Raw genomic sequence first — 13,608 nt, 5'->3', positions numbered from 1 at the left:
AATAATCTTGTAAAATAGACAGAATACAAGTAACATAGTTAGTAACATTAATGAGGTAATAAGTAAACATTTAAGCTAAGAAATTCCATTAGGTATCTCCCCAGGTCATCTGACCTAGTCTGTTCTGCAAGCAATCGCTGTCATTAAGGGCAATGATATATTGGTATTGTACATAAAGTTTACCAAAGATACCTGCACGTACAAGGTGAGTGGTGGGTCATCCTGACGCCTTACAGGATTGAGAAAGGAATGTTATCTTCTAAGGAGTTACATGGTTGGCGTCAGAAGAAGAAAAATTTATCTTTATGGTTGAGCTGGTATTTCTGACATTGGAGAGATCTGGTTAACGAATAATGCAGACGCACACTGCACACTAGAGGGAAGAAAAGAGGCCCAAACAGGGAGAACTTTTTTTTTTTTTTTACTAGACCAGCAGGGAATTCCCAAGCAGAGAACATTTTCACGTTTAAATTTTTCTTGTTTGCCTTAAAATAGGAACTTTATTTCATCAAAGCTCAAGGCTGAACATTCTGGTGCCCATTTATTGTGTATCACTGGAACACATTAGGGCTTAAAGGACAGAGGGCTGTGCCTCTTGTTGAGAATTCAACAAGAGATGTAAACTCTCTGGAAAGCCATGAAAAACAAAAGAAAAGTAGGGAAACTTTTTGAGGGTAGATAAAATAAAAATATGGAAACATGCAGGTTAAGAACAATTTTTTTTACGGGCAAAATCTATATAACATAAAATTTACCACTTTAACCATTTTTAAGTGTATGGTTCAGTGGCATTAAGTAAACTCACATTATGTAACTATCACCACTACTAGTCTCTAGAACTTTTAAAGCATCCCATACTGAAACTCTGTATCCATTAAGCAACAAGTCCCCATTCCCCCTTCCCCCCAGCCGCTGGCAACACTGTTCTGATCAGGAGATAAAACTACATTTTATCCCCATGAATTTGACTGCTCTACGCACCTCATACAAGCAGAATGATTAAATATTTTTCCTTCTGTGTCTGGCTTATTTCACTCAGCATAATGTCGTCACGTTTAACGCATAGCATGTACCAGAATTTCGTTCCTTCTTAAGGCTGAATAGTATTCAGATGCAGTTTTGCACATATTTTAGTGCCATTAAAAAATACACTTAAATTTAGAAATATACTATACTATGACTATCATCTGGCTTTCCCACAAAATTAACATGGGAAAGCTATGGACAACTGGGGACATAGGCATTTGTTTTTCACCTTTGGAGAAAACAAAACGTACGCATCCCCAAAATGGTTCCTTCTAGCTCTTGAAGTCCGGAGACTTTCAAAACCCGCCGCTTCATGGCCTACAAAGAACTACAACTCCCGGTAGCTCTAGGGCCCGGCCCTTCGCCCCGCCCTGCTGGCTCCAGAGACTGCGTTTCCCAGAAATCCGAGGCCGGGGTCGGAGCTGGCACTCCCCGGGCGCTCCCTGGCGGCGCACTTCGGCGGGGTTTCAGTTCCCGGCGGCCCTCGCGGCAGGTTCCGGCCGTAAGGGCAGTTCGTGATGGCGGGAGCTGGTTCCGCCGCTGTGTCCGGGGCAGGAACCCCCGTGGCGGGGCCTGCAGGCCGCGACCTCTTCGCCGAGGGGCTCCTCGAGTTCCTGCGACCGGCTGTGCAGCAGCTTGACTCTCACGTCCACGCCGTCAGGTGCCCTAGAGGGAAGGTTGGGGCGGGGCCTCTCCTCGATTTGGTTTTGTAGGGGCGGGGCCAAGAAAGGGCGGAGACAAGACGAGTTCGGCGTTCGGATGGGACTAAGAATTTGGGGAAACTGATTGGAGGCGGGGCAGACCGGCGGAGGGCCTGCCGGTGGGGGCAGAGGCTGGCTTTTCTGAGCACTTAGGAAACACATAGGGGAGTAGGTTTTTGAGTTCCATTAACTGTCTGACCGTGTAGGCCTTGTACCTCTTTGCAGAGAGAGCCAAGTAGAGCTCCGGGAACAAATTGACAACCTAGCTACCGGTGAGTAAGCATCCCTGTATACCCGGGATCCTACAACTCACTACAGGACCTTATGTTTTGCCAACCTCTGGGGCTGGGTTTCTGTCAGTTGCTTCCAGGGCTGCCGATGGACTCCTCTTTTCTTAAGTTTCTAGTGACTGCCCATGTGGCACAAGAGTGCTTTCCATAGCATTTACTAACTTACTTGTTCCAAGAATGAGAAGGCCATTAGGTGTTTAGTTGCATCTTCCTTCCATTTTCCAGAACTGTGCCGTATCAATGAGGATCAGAAAGTGGCCCTGGATCTCGACCCCTATGTGAAGAAGCTCCTTAATGCCCGGCGACGAGTCGTCTTGGTTAATAACATCCTACAGAATGCCCAGGTAAAGGAATTTCCTACCAACAGTAACTCTTTGTTCTTCTAAGTCCTTAAGGTATTCTCCGATTTTCAAGGGGTGTCATGAAGTCCCCAACACAACGAAAGTCACCGTAATTTTTAGTCTTTTGGGGGAAAAGGAGTTGTCAACTATTGCCAGCCAGAATAGAACTTACTGTTCTTATTCTTAACCCCCAGTTGCTCTCATTTATGTTCTTACATACCTTAGAAGACTTAACGTTGAGATGAAGCAAGCCTAAGATATTTTCCAGCCTAGTTGACAGCAAGCTGTAAATCCTTTTCACAGGGCAGTTAATTTGATTCCAAATCTTGTTTTGTAGGAACGGCTGAGGCGGCTAAACCACAGTGTTGCCAAGGAAACAGCCCGAAGGAGGGCAATGCTGGATTCAGGAGTTTACCCCCCTGGTTCCCCAAGCAAGTAACAGGCCAGAAGATGGGCCCATGGCCACAGAATAGCACAAATACCATTCCCCGGCTGCCTGTTTCCTCCAGGACTCCCTGTAGGTGTTGGGACATCAAAAGGGCAGCCCTGTGGTTTGTTTGAAGCACTTCAGTCTTACCCATTTATGTGGGGCCCAAAGAAACCTGTGTAGAGTAGGACTCAGGATCCCAAAGGATTTATTATGGCTTTTGCTTCCAAGAATGAGCTGAGGCCTCTACATTTTTTTTTTTTAAGCTCCATACTCAAGGCCCACCTCCTCTATCATCTCCTCATTAACCTCATTAACAAGGGAGGGGCTTCCTCTTTTACATGCGAGGTTGTTGGACCTGGGCAGAATGTCCTCTACCTGTGACTTCCAATATTCCTTTGTTTACACTAGAAAGGGCAGAGTCAAGGTGAATGACCCACCTACCCTCTTTTGTTGACTGCACTGGCTTGACTACTGTAGCAGTGTTACTAGAACCATTTAATTCAATAAATGCTTAAATGCTATTCCAGTTTACTCTGGTATATGGAAAGGTTCCAAGAGTCTTCTGCATTAATTCAAATATAGCTTCAAATTGAGATCTAGTGTTCACAATGAAAAGACTCAAGTATCATTTTCAATGAAGAGTACAGAAAGCAAAAGGAAGCAAAACAGCTTGCCAGATGCCAAGGAAAAACAAGACCAAGAGCCCTACTAGGAAGTACTTTAATCTTTTTTCTTAGTAAAAAAAAAATTGCAAACACTAACAGTTCACAACATTTCAACAACAAAGTACTGGTTGAGAGAGGTTTCCAGGAGTTCGGGATTCTAGAGTATTAGGAATAAAAGTTGGTATCCTGCTTCACTATAGATGGATGGCACAGGTCATAAATGGGAGACTTCTGGCTACTAAGCCAGTTTCAGAACGCAGTGGAATGACAATTCCTTCTATAGTGTCTTTTTAGTCTTCCTTCCTGTCTCCCCTATCCCTCAGAAATGCCACCACATAAAGCCCAGCAGCAGTTAGCTTAGGCTCCAGTCTTCTCCTTGGGTAAGAAAGGGGGTGAAGAGATAGGGAGGTCATTCCTGAGTCTCCATGCTTTCCTCTTCCTCTCCTTGAGGTGGCTCTTCTGTATTCTCTTCCTCTTCCTCTCCTTCCTTCTTCTCTGGTGGCTTCTCATAAGCCTTTTCTGAAGGTGTCACTATCACTCCATCCCAGGTAGATATTTCAGAAGCAAGATCTAGAAGAGAAAAAAGGCGACTTCAGACAAGTAGCCCAACATACAAGTCATGATCCACACAGTGGAAACAGTAAGACATGAGTAGTGTAGATCTTTCTTTGTAGATCACAGAGTACTGTAAAGAACCCCTGTCCCACAGTGGTCACTCACAGCTGGCATCACCCTCCTGGCCAAGGATCTTCCTAAAGCCACCATGTGAGAGGATTCGGACCAGAGTCTGAGCTGTGTAGCAGACCATATCCTGAGGGAGAGCAAAGTAAGGGTAAATTAGCAATGAAAATCAAAATACCTTATTTGACTAACATTCTCATGAAAAGTGAGATAAAAACAAGTTTTAATTTCAAGACCAAAGTCTGTGAGAACCCCCAAATCCCTGACCACTAAAAACCACATTCCCTTTGCCTTCTGACCAGATATTCAAGAGTGGGGCACAACAGACCATTTCAGAGCTGTCCCAATACCTGCTGTTCCAGAGTCATGACTGTGTGTACTCTGAAGTTGCCACTCTCACAGGGGTCAGTGATACCCACCGACCCTGGCAGGAAGAGTCCTGCAGCCAGAATCTGCAAGCATCGTCTGAAACATGGAGAGGTATTAGAAGAACACACAAGACAGCTTACATCCAGCCCCAAACCCAAAGCAGCATGCTATACCTGTATGCCACATTTAGGGCCAAAGGCTGTCTGGTGGGGTTGTTCATCACAGCATAGTGCCCCTAGAAGAAAATGAATCTGGTAGGTGCCCCATAAAGTGGCAATTCTATCTTCAAACAAATTAAAACTTTAAACCATCATGAAGAAAACTGGTTAATGTCTAGCTAAAATTTTAACGTTGAGAAGCAGTTCTGAAATGACTGCTCATTCAGTAATTTCTCTCCATTACCACATTAATGAAATGACAGCAGTAATGAGAAAAACAAAGGTGCAGTAATAACTACTCATTTAACTGAATACTCCAAAAGCCCAAAGAAATAATAAACATTGAATCTTTATTGGATTACTTGTCCACTAATGAGATTTCTTTTTTTTCCTTTCCCTTCTCCGCCCCTCCCCCCCATTTCTTTTTAATCTGTACCAAATTTCATATTCTGGTAGGTTTCAGAGTAACTACTGTAACATAGGGAGGATCAGGAATTCCAATTGCCCTTCATTACTTACAAGTAGGTCAAGTATCCAGGGAGTGAGGGGCTCAAAGCCAGGAAAACGAATCCTCAGGTCCTTCAGCAGTCTGATGAGAACTTTAACTCTGAAGGTAAGAGGGACCAAGGATTGAAAGTAATAACAGATCATGAAACAAACTAGTGAATATAACAAAAAGGAAAGAGACTCACAGATATAGAGAACAAACTAGTGGTTACCAGTGGGGAGAGGGAAGGGGGGAGGGGCAAAATAGGAATAGGGGATTAAGAGGTACAAACTATTATGTATAAAATAAGCTACAAGAATATACTGTACAACATGGGGGATATAGCCAATATTTTATAATAACTATAGATGGAGTATAACCTTTAAAAATTGTGAATTACTATGTCGTATACCTGTAACATAATACTGTACATCAACTATAGCTAAAAAAAAAAATAAAGTAATAAGATTATTTACTTCCACGCCTAAGGTACAGAGATGAAGCTATTTCCAGAACTATACATTCCCTTCTTTCCCTCAACCTAAGTTTGCTTACTTAAGGTAAAAATCAAAACCCAGACAGAAGATCACAGCCAAAAATGTTCTGTGAGAGGAAGTATTGGTGTGGGGGGGGTGGTGGTATCCTGCTGTTCAATGTAGTTAGAAGGATTAGGATATATCTTCACTCAAACAGGGAGGGACTCACGTGGACTGAGAAGCATTTTCCTCAAACCAGCGGGCATGTCGGATGGCTGCTAAGGCACTCTGCAACACCTTGATATCCACTAGAAGACAAGCATGACATCCACCAAGATGAAACATTCCCATTATTGAGCAAGCAATTCAATCCCACTGCCATAGTCCAAGAACGTGGAAGGACGACAGGATAACATAGTAATTCCTTAAACCACCCCCGTGTTCCCCAGATCAGCAAGTCATCTGTCCAAAAATCACTATTCCTCCCCCAAACCAAATCTGGAAGCATGCAAGAGCCCCAATTTTCTCCGAAAGCCTACCCCCCTCCATAAATATTTCCTCAGTCCTTTTTCTTAAATCCTCAAACTGCTTTCTTGGCCATGCTGGCTCTGACAATTTCACTAGCAAGCTGGTAAAACTGTTTCCAAATTACAGAGAAAGACAGCAAAGTTTGGGGGTAAACTTAGTTTGTTGCTATTCCACATGTGACCTTTGGGGACCTAAATAAACTCAATAGCACTTTATACCATATTTTGAATTTCTCCAAATTTAACAGCAACGGAATAAAAGAACTAACAGTGGAGTTCTGGGTCCAGTTTTCGGAGATTGGGTGGCACTGTTGTAATGAGAATCTTCACTGTAGCATCAGAAGAACTGATTTCAAAGCCAGTTTCATTGGTCAGCATGGTCAAAACTGCAAACAGAAAAATCAAAAGCTGTAACTCATATCTCCATTAAATGACCAAAGGTAAATCCAGGATGAGGGTGGGGGAACAGATAAGAGTTTTTTAAATTTATTTACTTATTTATCTTTTTGGCCGCACTGTGCGGCATGTGGGATCTTAGTTCCCCAACCAAGGATGGAACCCATTCCCCCTTGCATTGGGAGCTCAGTGTCTTAACCATTAGACCACCAGGGAAGTCCCCTAGATAGATTTTTAAAAACAGCAACAGTCCAGAATCAGAACTGAGAATACAGAGTTTAAAAGTAAGGGACATCAACTGGATTTTGAACGCTGGCGAACTCTGCTCAAAACTTCCCCAACCTAAAACTCTGCATTCGCTCTTCCTTCTAGCCTGACCTGACTTTGTTAAAATGAACTTATAATCATAGACCTGGCTCCTGTGACCATTAAATTACATGTTCAGCAACAAACTCAAACCTTCAGAAGGATCCTGTGCCCTTAGGCTCTCCACGACCTTGTTCCCTAGTGCAGCAACGGCTTCCACTAGATTGAGACAACAGGAGATAATGAAGATTACAATTATTTATGTAGATTTTCTATACATCTGTGCACTCTGATTTCTGCTGGAGCAAGGACAAGCAGCTGAATGAACACTTTTACAAGGGGAAGCTAACACCTGGACAGAGAAATCGGAAGGCTCAGGGAACAGGACACCTCCTCCTATATACACACACCTTTTTCCACAGCAGGGTTTCTTGTCAGTGGGACTAATGCCATATTGGCCTGGATAATTCTTTGTTTGGGGTTGGGAGGTAGGGTCTGTCTTGTGTACTGTAGAATGCTTAGCAGCAACCCTGGCCTCTACCCAAAAACGTTAGCCCCAGAACATCTCCAGACACTGCCAAATATCCCCTGGGGAGCAAAATCACCCCCAGTTGAGAAACACTGCCCTATAGTAACTGGCCATATTTTTTCAGATACAACACACATTAAAAAACTAAATTTCCCATTTGTCTTCCAAACAGCCTTTCTCACAAGAAATTTGGGCTTTAAAGATCCCTATGCCTCAAATCCAACTGCTATGTTCTGCTCCTAAGGCCAGAGAGAGGCACACTCACATGTTGGCAAAATCTTTAGGATCACCACCAGGTCAGCCACATTGTGTCCTGTAGTCATCGTTCCCTTTTTATACGATCCGACTTGTCGGACTTCTTCAATTTGCTGTTGGAAAAGGGATTTCAAAAAGAAAACTCAGAAGTGAGAAGACTGCCTAGTATCCCTTAGAACTCAGTTACAACACAGCTTATTACCCGGATTTGGAAGTAGCAGAGTTCAAATCATATCCCAAAATAAGCACATGAAAAGCCTGGTTCATCATGGTTAGCTGACAGTAACGATATAAGTCTGGTCCCCAAGATCAGCACTACAAAGGAATTCCACTGTACTTTCCTATTTTAAGAGTGGCTTTGAATAGGCACCTGAAGAATTAAGAGACAGGAGCCAAGGAAAGTTCCACAAGGCTCCCCTTTCCTAGGACTAAATCATCAAAAACTCACCACTTCAAATGTCCCTGGAGCCACAATCAAATTGTCAATCACATTGTTAATTTTTGTCACCAGAGAAAGGATAGAGGCCTGAAAGACAGCAGAAACAAAAATACCCTCAGGTGAAACACTGTAAGCAACTTCTCATCAAGCTTGACTATTTCCCCCTAATCCCTTCAATAGGAGATGAAGCAATACCTGCACGGGCTCTGAGAACATCCTGACCCTTCCAGCCTTGAATACTTTTTGATCCCAAAGATAGATTCCCCAGTAAAAATATGAATGCACATGTAATTTGTTTATATATTCACCTGGCTCTCTCCCTCTACCCATAAAGAGAAATAAGGAGAACGATTAAACTTTCTGTGGAGTTTAGGCTGTGATAACTGTAACCTCACCAGTAGTTATTTACTTCTGTAGCTTCCTTTGAGGAATCTCAGGAAGGAAGCCAAAATATACCTGTTCAGCAGAGTTAGGAGCAAGGTCCTGATTCCTCTTCAGCAAGGCCTCACTGAAGGAAGTTTCATCAGGCGCTGGCTTGACCCGGGGAAAGGCCATTTCACACTAAACCAGAAATAAACAACTACATACTACTTACCAAAAATAATATACAATAGAGATTTTCTTTCTGTTGCCACAACACAAAAAAATTGAAAACAGAAAATTCTACAACACTTATTTTTACTCCTTAAGATGTTCAAACAAGGCTAGAAGCTGGAGGGAATATCCATAATTTAAGCTCTTACTGCCGTTACACTAACAGATAAGCCAGAGATACCATTAACTGTTCAGAACAAAGATTATAACCATGTTACTGCCCACTGTGGCCGAGGAACTGTCTTCCCCATCCAGCTTACACTGTTTATGTATGTAAAGCAACACACGGCTGACTCAAACCCACCCCCAACTCCACTCACTGATCCCTTTTTCTGCTCCAACTACCACCTGACTTCATTAATAGGGAGATGCTGGGCTCAACTACAAGTGAACAGTGGCCAAGGTACTCACCAAATAGAAATCAAATGGGATATGTGGCACAAAGGGCCTGAACCTAAAATACGGAAAACAATTCAAATTACTCACCACAGAAATCAAACTGACTTCGCATAATGGGGCCAAACTCATTTACCAGGAGAGCATGCAAAGAATGCTTCTAACCCACAGCTGGATCTCACAAAGGCAGGTAAGATTAGTCCACTCCAAACTCCTATTTAGATGACTGAAATGGAAACTAACGGCTGCAGAGATGCTAAAAACTGGCACTCACCCTCCTCCTGGGCCTCCTCTGGAACCAAAGCGCCCGCCACGACCGCGGCCTCTGTCACCCCTAGAAATGCATGAATAGATTTTAACTTTGTTTTGACCTCGTTGAAGCAATCTCCACCATACCGGCCACAGGATTTCGAGTTAGCCTACCTCCATCGCTCTGCACTTCCCTTTGGAAGCCAAGCGATCCCATTCCCACTTACACTTCTCCCCCCCCCATTCCAAGTGCCCAGCCTCACCCCCCATGACCTCCGCCTTCTGGATAAATTAATCACATCAAACCTCACATTAAATACTGACAGGGCTCAGTGAACCCTACAAGAAATGCCCCATAATTGCTGAGACACTCCAACCCTAAGACTTCAGAGACTAACGTGACTGCTCATTTATTCGTTCACGTGGTAAAAGCATCAGGCATATCCGATATGTCAAGCACTTGGCACTGAGGATGCATGAGGCACGTTCCAGCCTTCTCAGTCTAGATGGCGGGGTGGGGGGGAGTGCTCCTCCTGGGACCTGAGGACACCCCCTCATCTGAACACCCCAGAGACCGAAGTGTCGAACCTGCCTACCCACTCCTGGGCCCCACCCCCATCCCCGGCCCGAGTTTCCCCGCCTCCTCGGCCCCCGACCTCCGCCACTCTCCCAGCCCCGGAGCTCTCAGGTTTCCGTGCAGCCCCTAGAAACATGGCCCTTTCAAGTCCTCCGACTCCTTTCAGCCCAACTTCCCACAGTTTTCGGTCGAATACCCGAAACCTCTCTAGAGTAGCCCACAGCCCTTACCTCATGGCGTCCTAGAGCCCGAACAATGGAGGCCACACCAACCACCCCTTTCCTCCGAGGGGCAGACAACTGGAGAGGCACCCTGCCGGCGTGTCCTAACAAACTCCGGCGCGATTGGCTCCCGCCGTACTCCGCCGCTTGTGCCTATTGGTTTACTTTGGTAAACCGGTTTATGAACCAATGAAAAGCGCCTACTGTGTCAGGAACTAGCCAATAAGAACGGACTTGACAGTAACGACTTTTGCAGACACTAAGGGGCGCTGTGTAAGGAAATCAGGATGGGTAGCGTTCAGAGAACTTTCTGTACACTTCATGGAAAAGCATTTTCCGAATCAGCAGAGTGGCGCAGCGGAAGCGTGCTGGGCCCATAACCCAGAGGTCGATGGATCGAAACCATCCTCTGCTATTTTTTTATCCCTAGGAGTTTAAATTTCTTCAATAAATGTAACCGCCATACTCCTACATTTTCCTCTCTCAAAAATGCAGGCTTTGGAAGCTGTTTTTGCCGTCAGCAAGCGAAATGGAACAGGAAGGGACTTTAGGTGACTGTGAACACTACACGTCTGGATGTGGTTCACAGAGGCTAGAAACTTGAGACAGGAGAAGCGGATTTGAGTATGTATATTGATTGAATCAGAGGGGGAAAATCCTGATAGTGAGGGACTAGCAGGGAAACTGAGACAGCCTTTGGAAGGAGAGCTCAGAAAAAGAGCGCAAGGGAAGTGACAGGAGAGAAGGACCAGACCCCCTGCCATTTGCCCAGTTTCCCCTCATTTCTCTTTTCCTCACTCTACAACCTCCCTGGCGGCTTTCACCCTTATACGAAGTTTCACAGCCACAAATATGGATATACTATGGTTGCATTTACATCAAGCATATTACTATGTGCTTTTCGTCCTTCTATAATCCTGTTTCTCCCCCTTCTTGCCTTGTTTTGCATTGATTACTATTTATTATTCCTTCCCTGCCTCTGTCAATTGGAAGTTACACACTCTTTTTCTACTCTTTTAGTGGTTACCCTAAAAATTACGACGTGCCTCCTTGAACTGGCAAGCTCTAATTTTATGTAATACTTTCACCCTCCTTGTGAAAAATGAAGGAATAATTTAATTCCATTTACCACCGTCACTCCCTCCAGAACTATATATATTGTTGTGTAACTTTTTTAAGTACTATATTGATACTAATATACTAATTGTAGTATTATTTACTACAGCAAAATGCACAGATCTTAAGTCTACAGATCGATTAATTTTGAGTAATGTATTCTGCCCATAACACAGATTAACATAAAGAACATTTTTATCACCTCAAAAAATTCACTCATACCCCTTTGCCCTTCCCTTAGAGACAATCACTATTCCAATTTCTATTATCATAGATTAGTTTCGTCTGTTCTTCCCATAAATGGACTCACATCCTATGTACTCTTTTTTGTCTAGCTTCTTTTGCTTGACACATTTCAAGATTCTTCCATGTTTTTGCATTTATCAGCAATTTGTTCCTTTTTATTTATGAGTAGCATGCCATTGCATAAATATTCCACAGTTTGTTTACCCACTCTCCTGTTGATGAATTCAGGACCTCCAACTGGCTGAGACACAGGTGAGCACATCTGGGCTGTTTCCAGTTTGGAGCCATTATGTATAAAGCAGCTATGACCATTTTTGTACAAGGTTCTTGGGGTGAGATGCAATTGTTCCTCTTGGGTAAGTGTAGGTGTATACGTTTACAGAATTTAAATTCCGTATATATGTTCAATCCCACAAGACATTAATGCTTATTAATTAAAGCAGTGGTCATTGAGATTTGCCATTTTTAATGCTCTTTATTCCTTCCTGTATCCCCAACACTCATCTGGAATAATATTCCTTCCGCTTGAGAATTAGTGCCCTTCTGCTGGTGGCTAACTTTCTTGGTTTTGGTTTTTCTGAATACATCTTTATTTCACCTTTGTCTTTGAAGGACATTTTCTCTAGCTATGTAATTCTAAATTGGAAGTCATTTTCTTTCAGCACATTTACGATATTATTTTATTATTTTATGGTTTCCATTTTTGCTGTGAAAAAAAGTTGTTAATCAAATGGTTGCTCCTCTGAAGGTAACCAACCCTCTTTTTTCTGCCTATTTTTAAGATTTTATATTTGGTTTAATTTCCTGCAGTTTCACTCTGATGGCTCCAGGTATGGACTTTTTTTTTTTTTTTTTTTTTTAATCTTGAGATTTGTTGAACTTCTTGAATCTGTGGCTTGATGTATTTCATTTATTTTTTAAGTTTCTCAGCCATTATCTCTTTAAATATTGCTTCTACCCTATTATTTCCCCCCCTCCTGGGCTCCAAATAAAGGTATGTCAGACTTTCTCATGGTATCCTTTATATCTCCAACCCCCTCTTTTATATTTTTCATTCCTTTGTATCCATGCTTCATTCTGAGTGGTTTCTTCTGTCCTTTCTTCCAATTCATTACTTACTCCTCAGTTGAGTCTAACTTGCTCTTAAACCCATGAATTGGTTCTTAATTTTGGCTTTTGACTACTTCAGGTCTGGATTTTCTGTTTACTTCTGGTTTATCCTACTCCTAGGTTTCCCCTAGGAGTGCAGCCTTTCAGGATCCTAACCCTAAATATGAAGGTGGTTTACCTAAGTAATCACCTTTGGGGACATTTGGACTCCAAATTTTGTCTCACTTGCCCCACACAGCCTATTTTCTGCCACCAATTTTGGATCAGCAAATGACTCTAGGGTAAAAGCTCTCCTACTGCTGGTCTCCTGCTTTCCTGTCCTTCCATGCTCTCACTGTCTTCTTAGTTCGTTTATTTTAAAAAGCATTTCATCTAACATTTTTAGTTGTCTGCAGCTCAGCTTGAGGATTGGACAAATTATTTAAGCCACCATTGTTGAAAGAGAAGCTCAATTACTAAGTTGGATTTCTAGTCTAGTTCTCCTGAGCTCCAGTTCCACTAATCCAATGGCCTATTGGACACCTCCACTTGGATATCTACAGGCACTTCAAAAGCAATAAACTAAAATTGTTATCTTCCCCCTGAAACCTTTCAGCTTCTTTTAGCTTCTCAACTAATGAGTCAATGTCACCTAGACTTCAGTTATTTGTATGCTTTTCCTGAATTCCAGTTGATTCTACTTAAAAAGCATCTCCCTATAGTGAACAAGACCGTATTATACATTTAAAAATTTGTTAAGAGGGTAGATCTCATGTTAGGTGTTCTTAACACACACACACACACACACACACACACAAAAGGACACAAGGAAATGTTTGGAGGTGATGGAAATGTTTATTACCTTGGTGTTGTGGTGATGTGTTTCACGGGCATATGCATATGTCCAAACTCATCAAATTGTATACATTAAATATGTACAGCTTACGGTATATCAGTCATACCTCAATAAAACTTTAAAAAATTTTTTCCAATCTCCTATCTACCTCTACAGCCTCTGGAGGCCTCGTTATAGAACAAAGACAT

At 42.9% G+C, this 13,608-nt stretch overlaps 2 protein-coding genes and 1 non-coding gene across 3 annotated transcripts; 2 read left to right on the top strand and 1 right to left on the bottom strand.

Moving 5' to 3' along the window:
- Nucleotides 1–1,480: 1,480 nt before the first annotated feature.
- SNAPIN (SNAP associated protein) lies at nucleotides 1,481–3,309 on the top strand. The gene is made up of 4 exons (XM_061183457.1): nucleotides 1,481–1,687; nucleotides 1,953–1,999; nucleotides 2,243–2,361; nucleotides 2,696–3,309. Exons 1-4 carry the CDS (start codon nucleotides 1,545–1,547, stop codon nucleotides 2,795–2,797), a joined length of 411 nt encoding a protein of 136 aa, XP_061039440.1. The 5' UTR covers nucleotides 1,481–1,544; the 3' UTR covers nucleotides 2,798–3,309.
- A 183-nt stretch (nucleotides 3,310–3,492) lies between these two features.
- On the bottom strand, nucleotides 3,493–10,220 carry ILF2 (interleukin enhancer binding factor 2). The gene is made up of 14 exons (XM_061183456.1): nucleotides 10,123–10,220; nucleotides 9,341–9,400; nucleotides 9,082–9,124; nucleotides 8,533–8,637; nucleotides 8,086–8,163; nucleotides 7,648–7,750; nucleotides 7,007–7,072; nucleotides 6,421–6,537; nucleotides 5,854–5,932; nucleotides 5,181–5,268; nucleotides 4,677–4,738; nucleotides 4,485–4,599; nucleotides 4,174–4,264; nucleotides 3,493–4,023 (listed from the first exon to the last, which is right to left on the bottom strand). Exons 1-14 carry the CDS (start codon nucleotides 10,125–10,127, stop codon nucleotides 3,863–3,865), a joined length of 1,173 nt encoding a protein of 390 aa, XP_061039439.1. The 5' UTR covers nucleotides 10,128–10,220; the 3' UTR covers nucleotides 3,493–3,862.
- A 236-nt stretch (nucleotides 10,221–10,456) lies between these two features.
- TRNAM-CAU (transfer RNA methionine (anticodon CAU)) lies at nucleotides 10,457–10,528 on the top strand. The gene has a single exon. It is a non-coding gene; the product is annotated as a tRNA-Met (tRNA).
- The last annotated feature ends 3,080 nt before the right edge of the window (nucleotides 10,529–13,608 follow it).

This window comes from Eubalaena glacialis, chromosome 3, assembly GCF_028564815.1.
Source record: "Eubalaena glacialis isolate mEubGla1 chromosome 3, mEubGla1.1.hap2.+ XY, whole genome shotgun sequence".
NCBI lineage: Eukaryota > Metazoa > Chordata > Mammalia > Artiodactyla > Balaenidae > Eubalaena > Eubalaena glacialis.
Note: the sequence above shows the minus strand (reverse complement) of the source record. Positions and strands in the feature narration are given on the sequence as shown.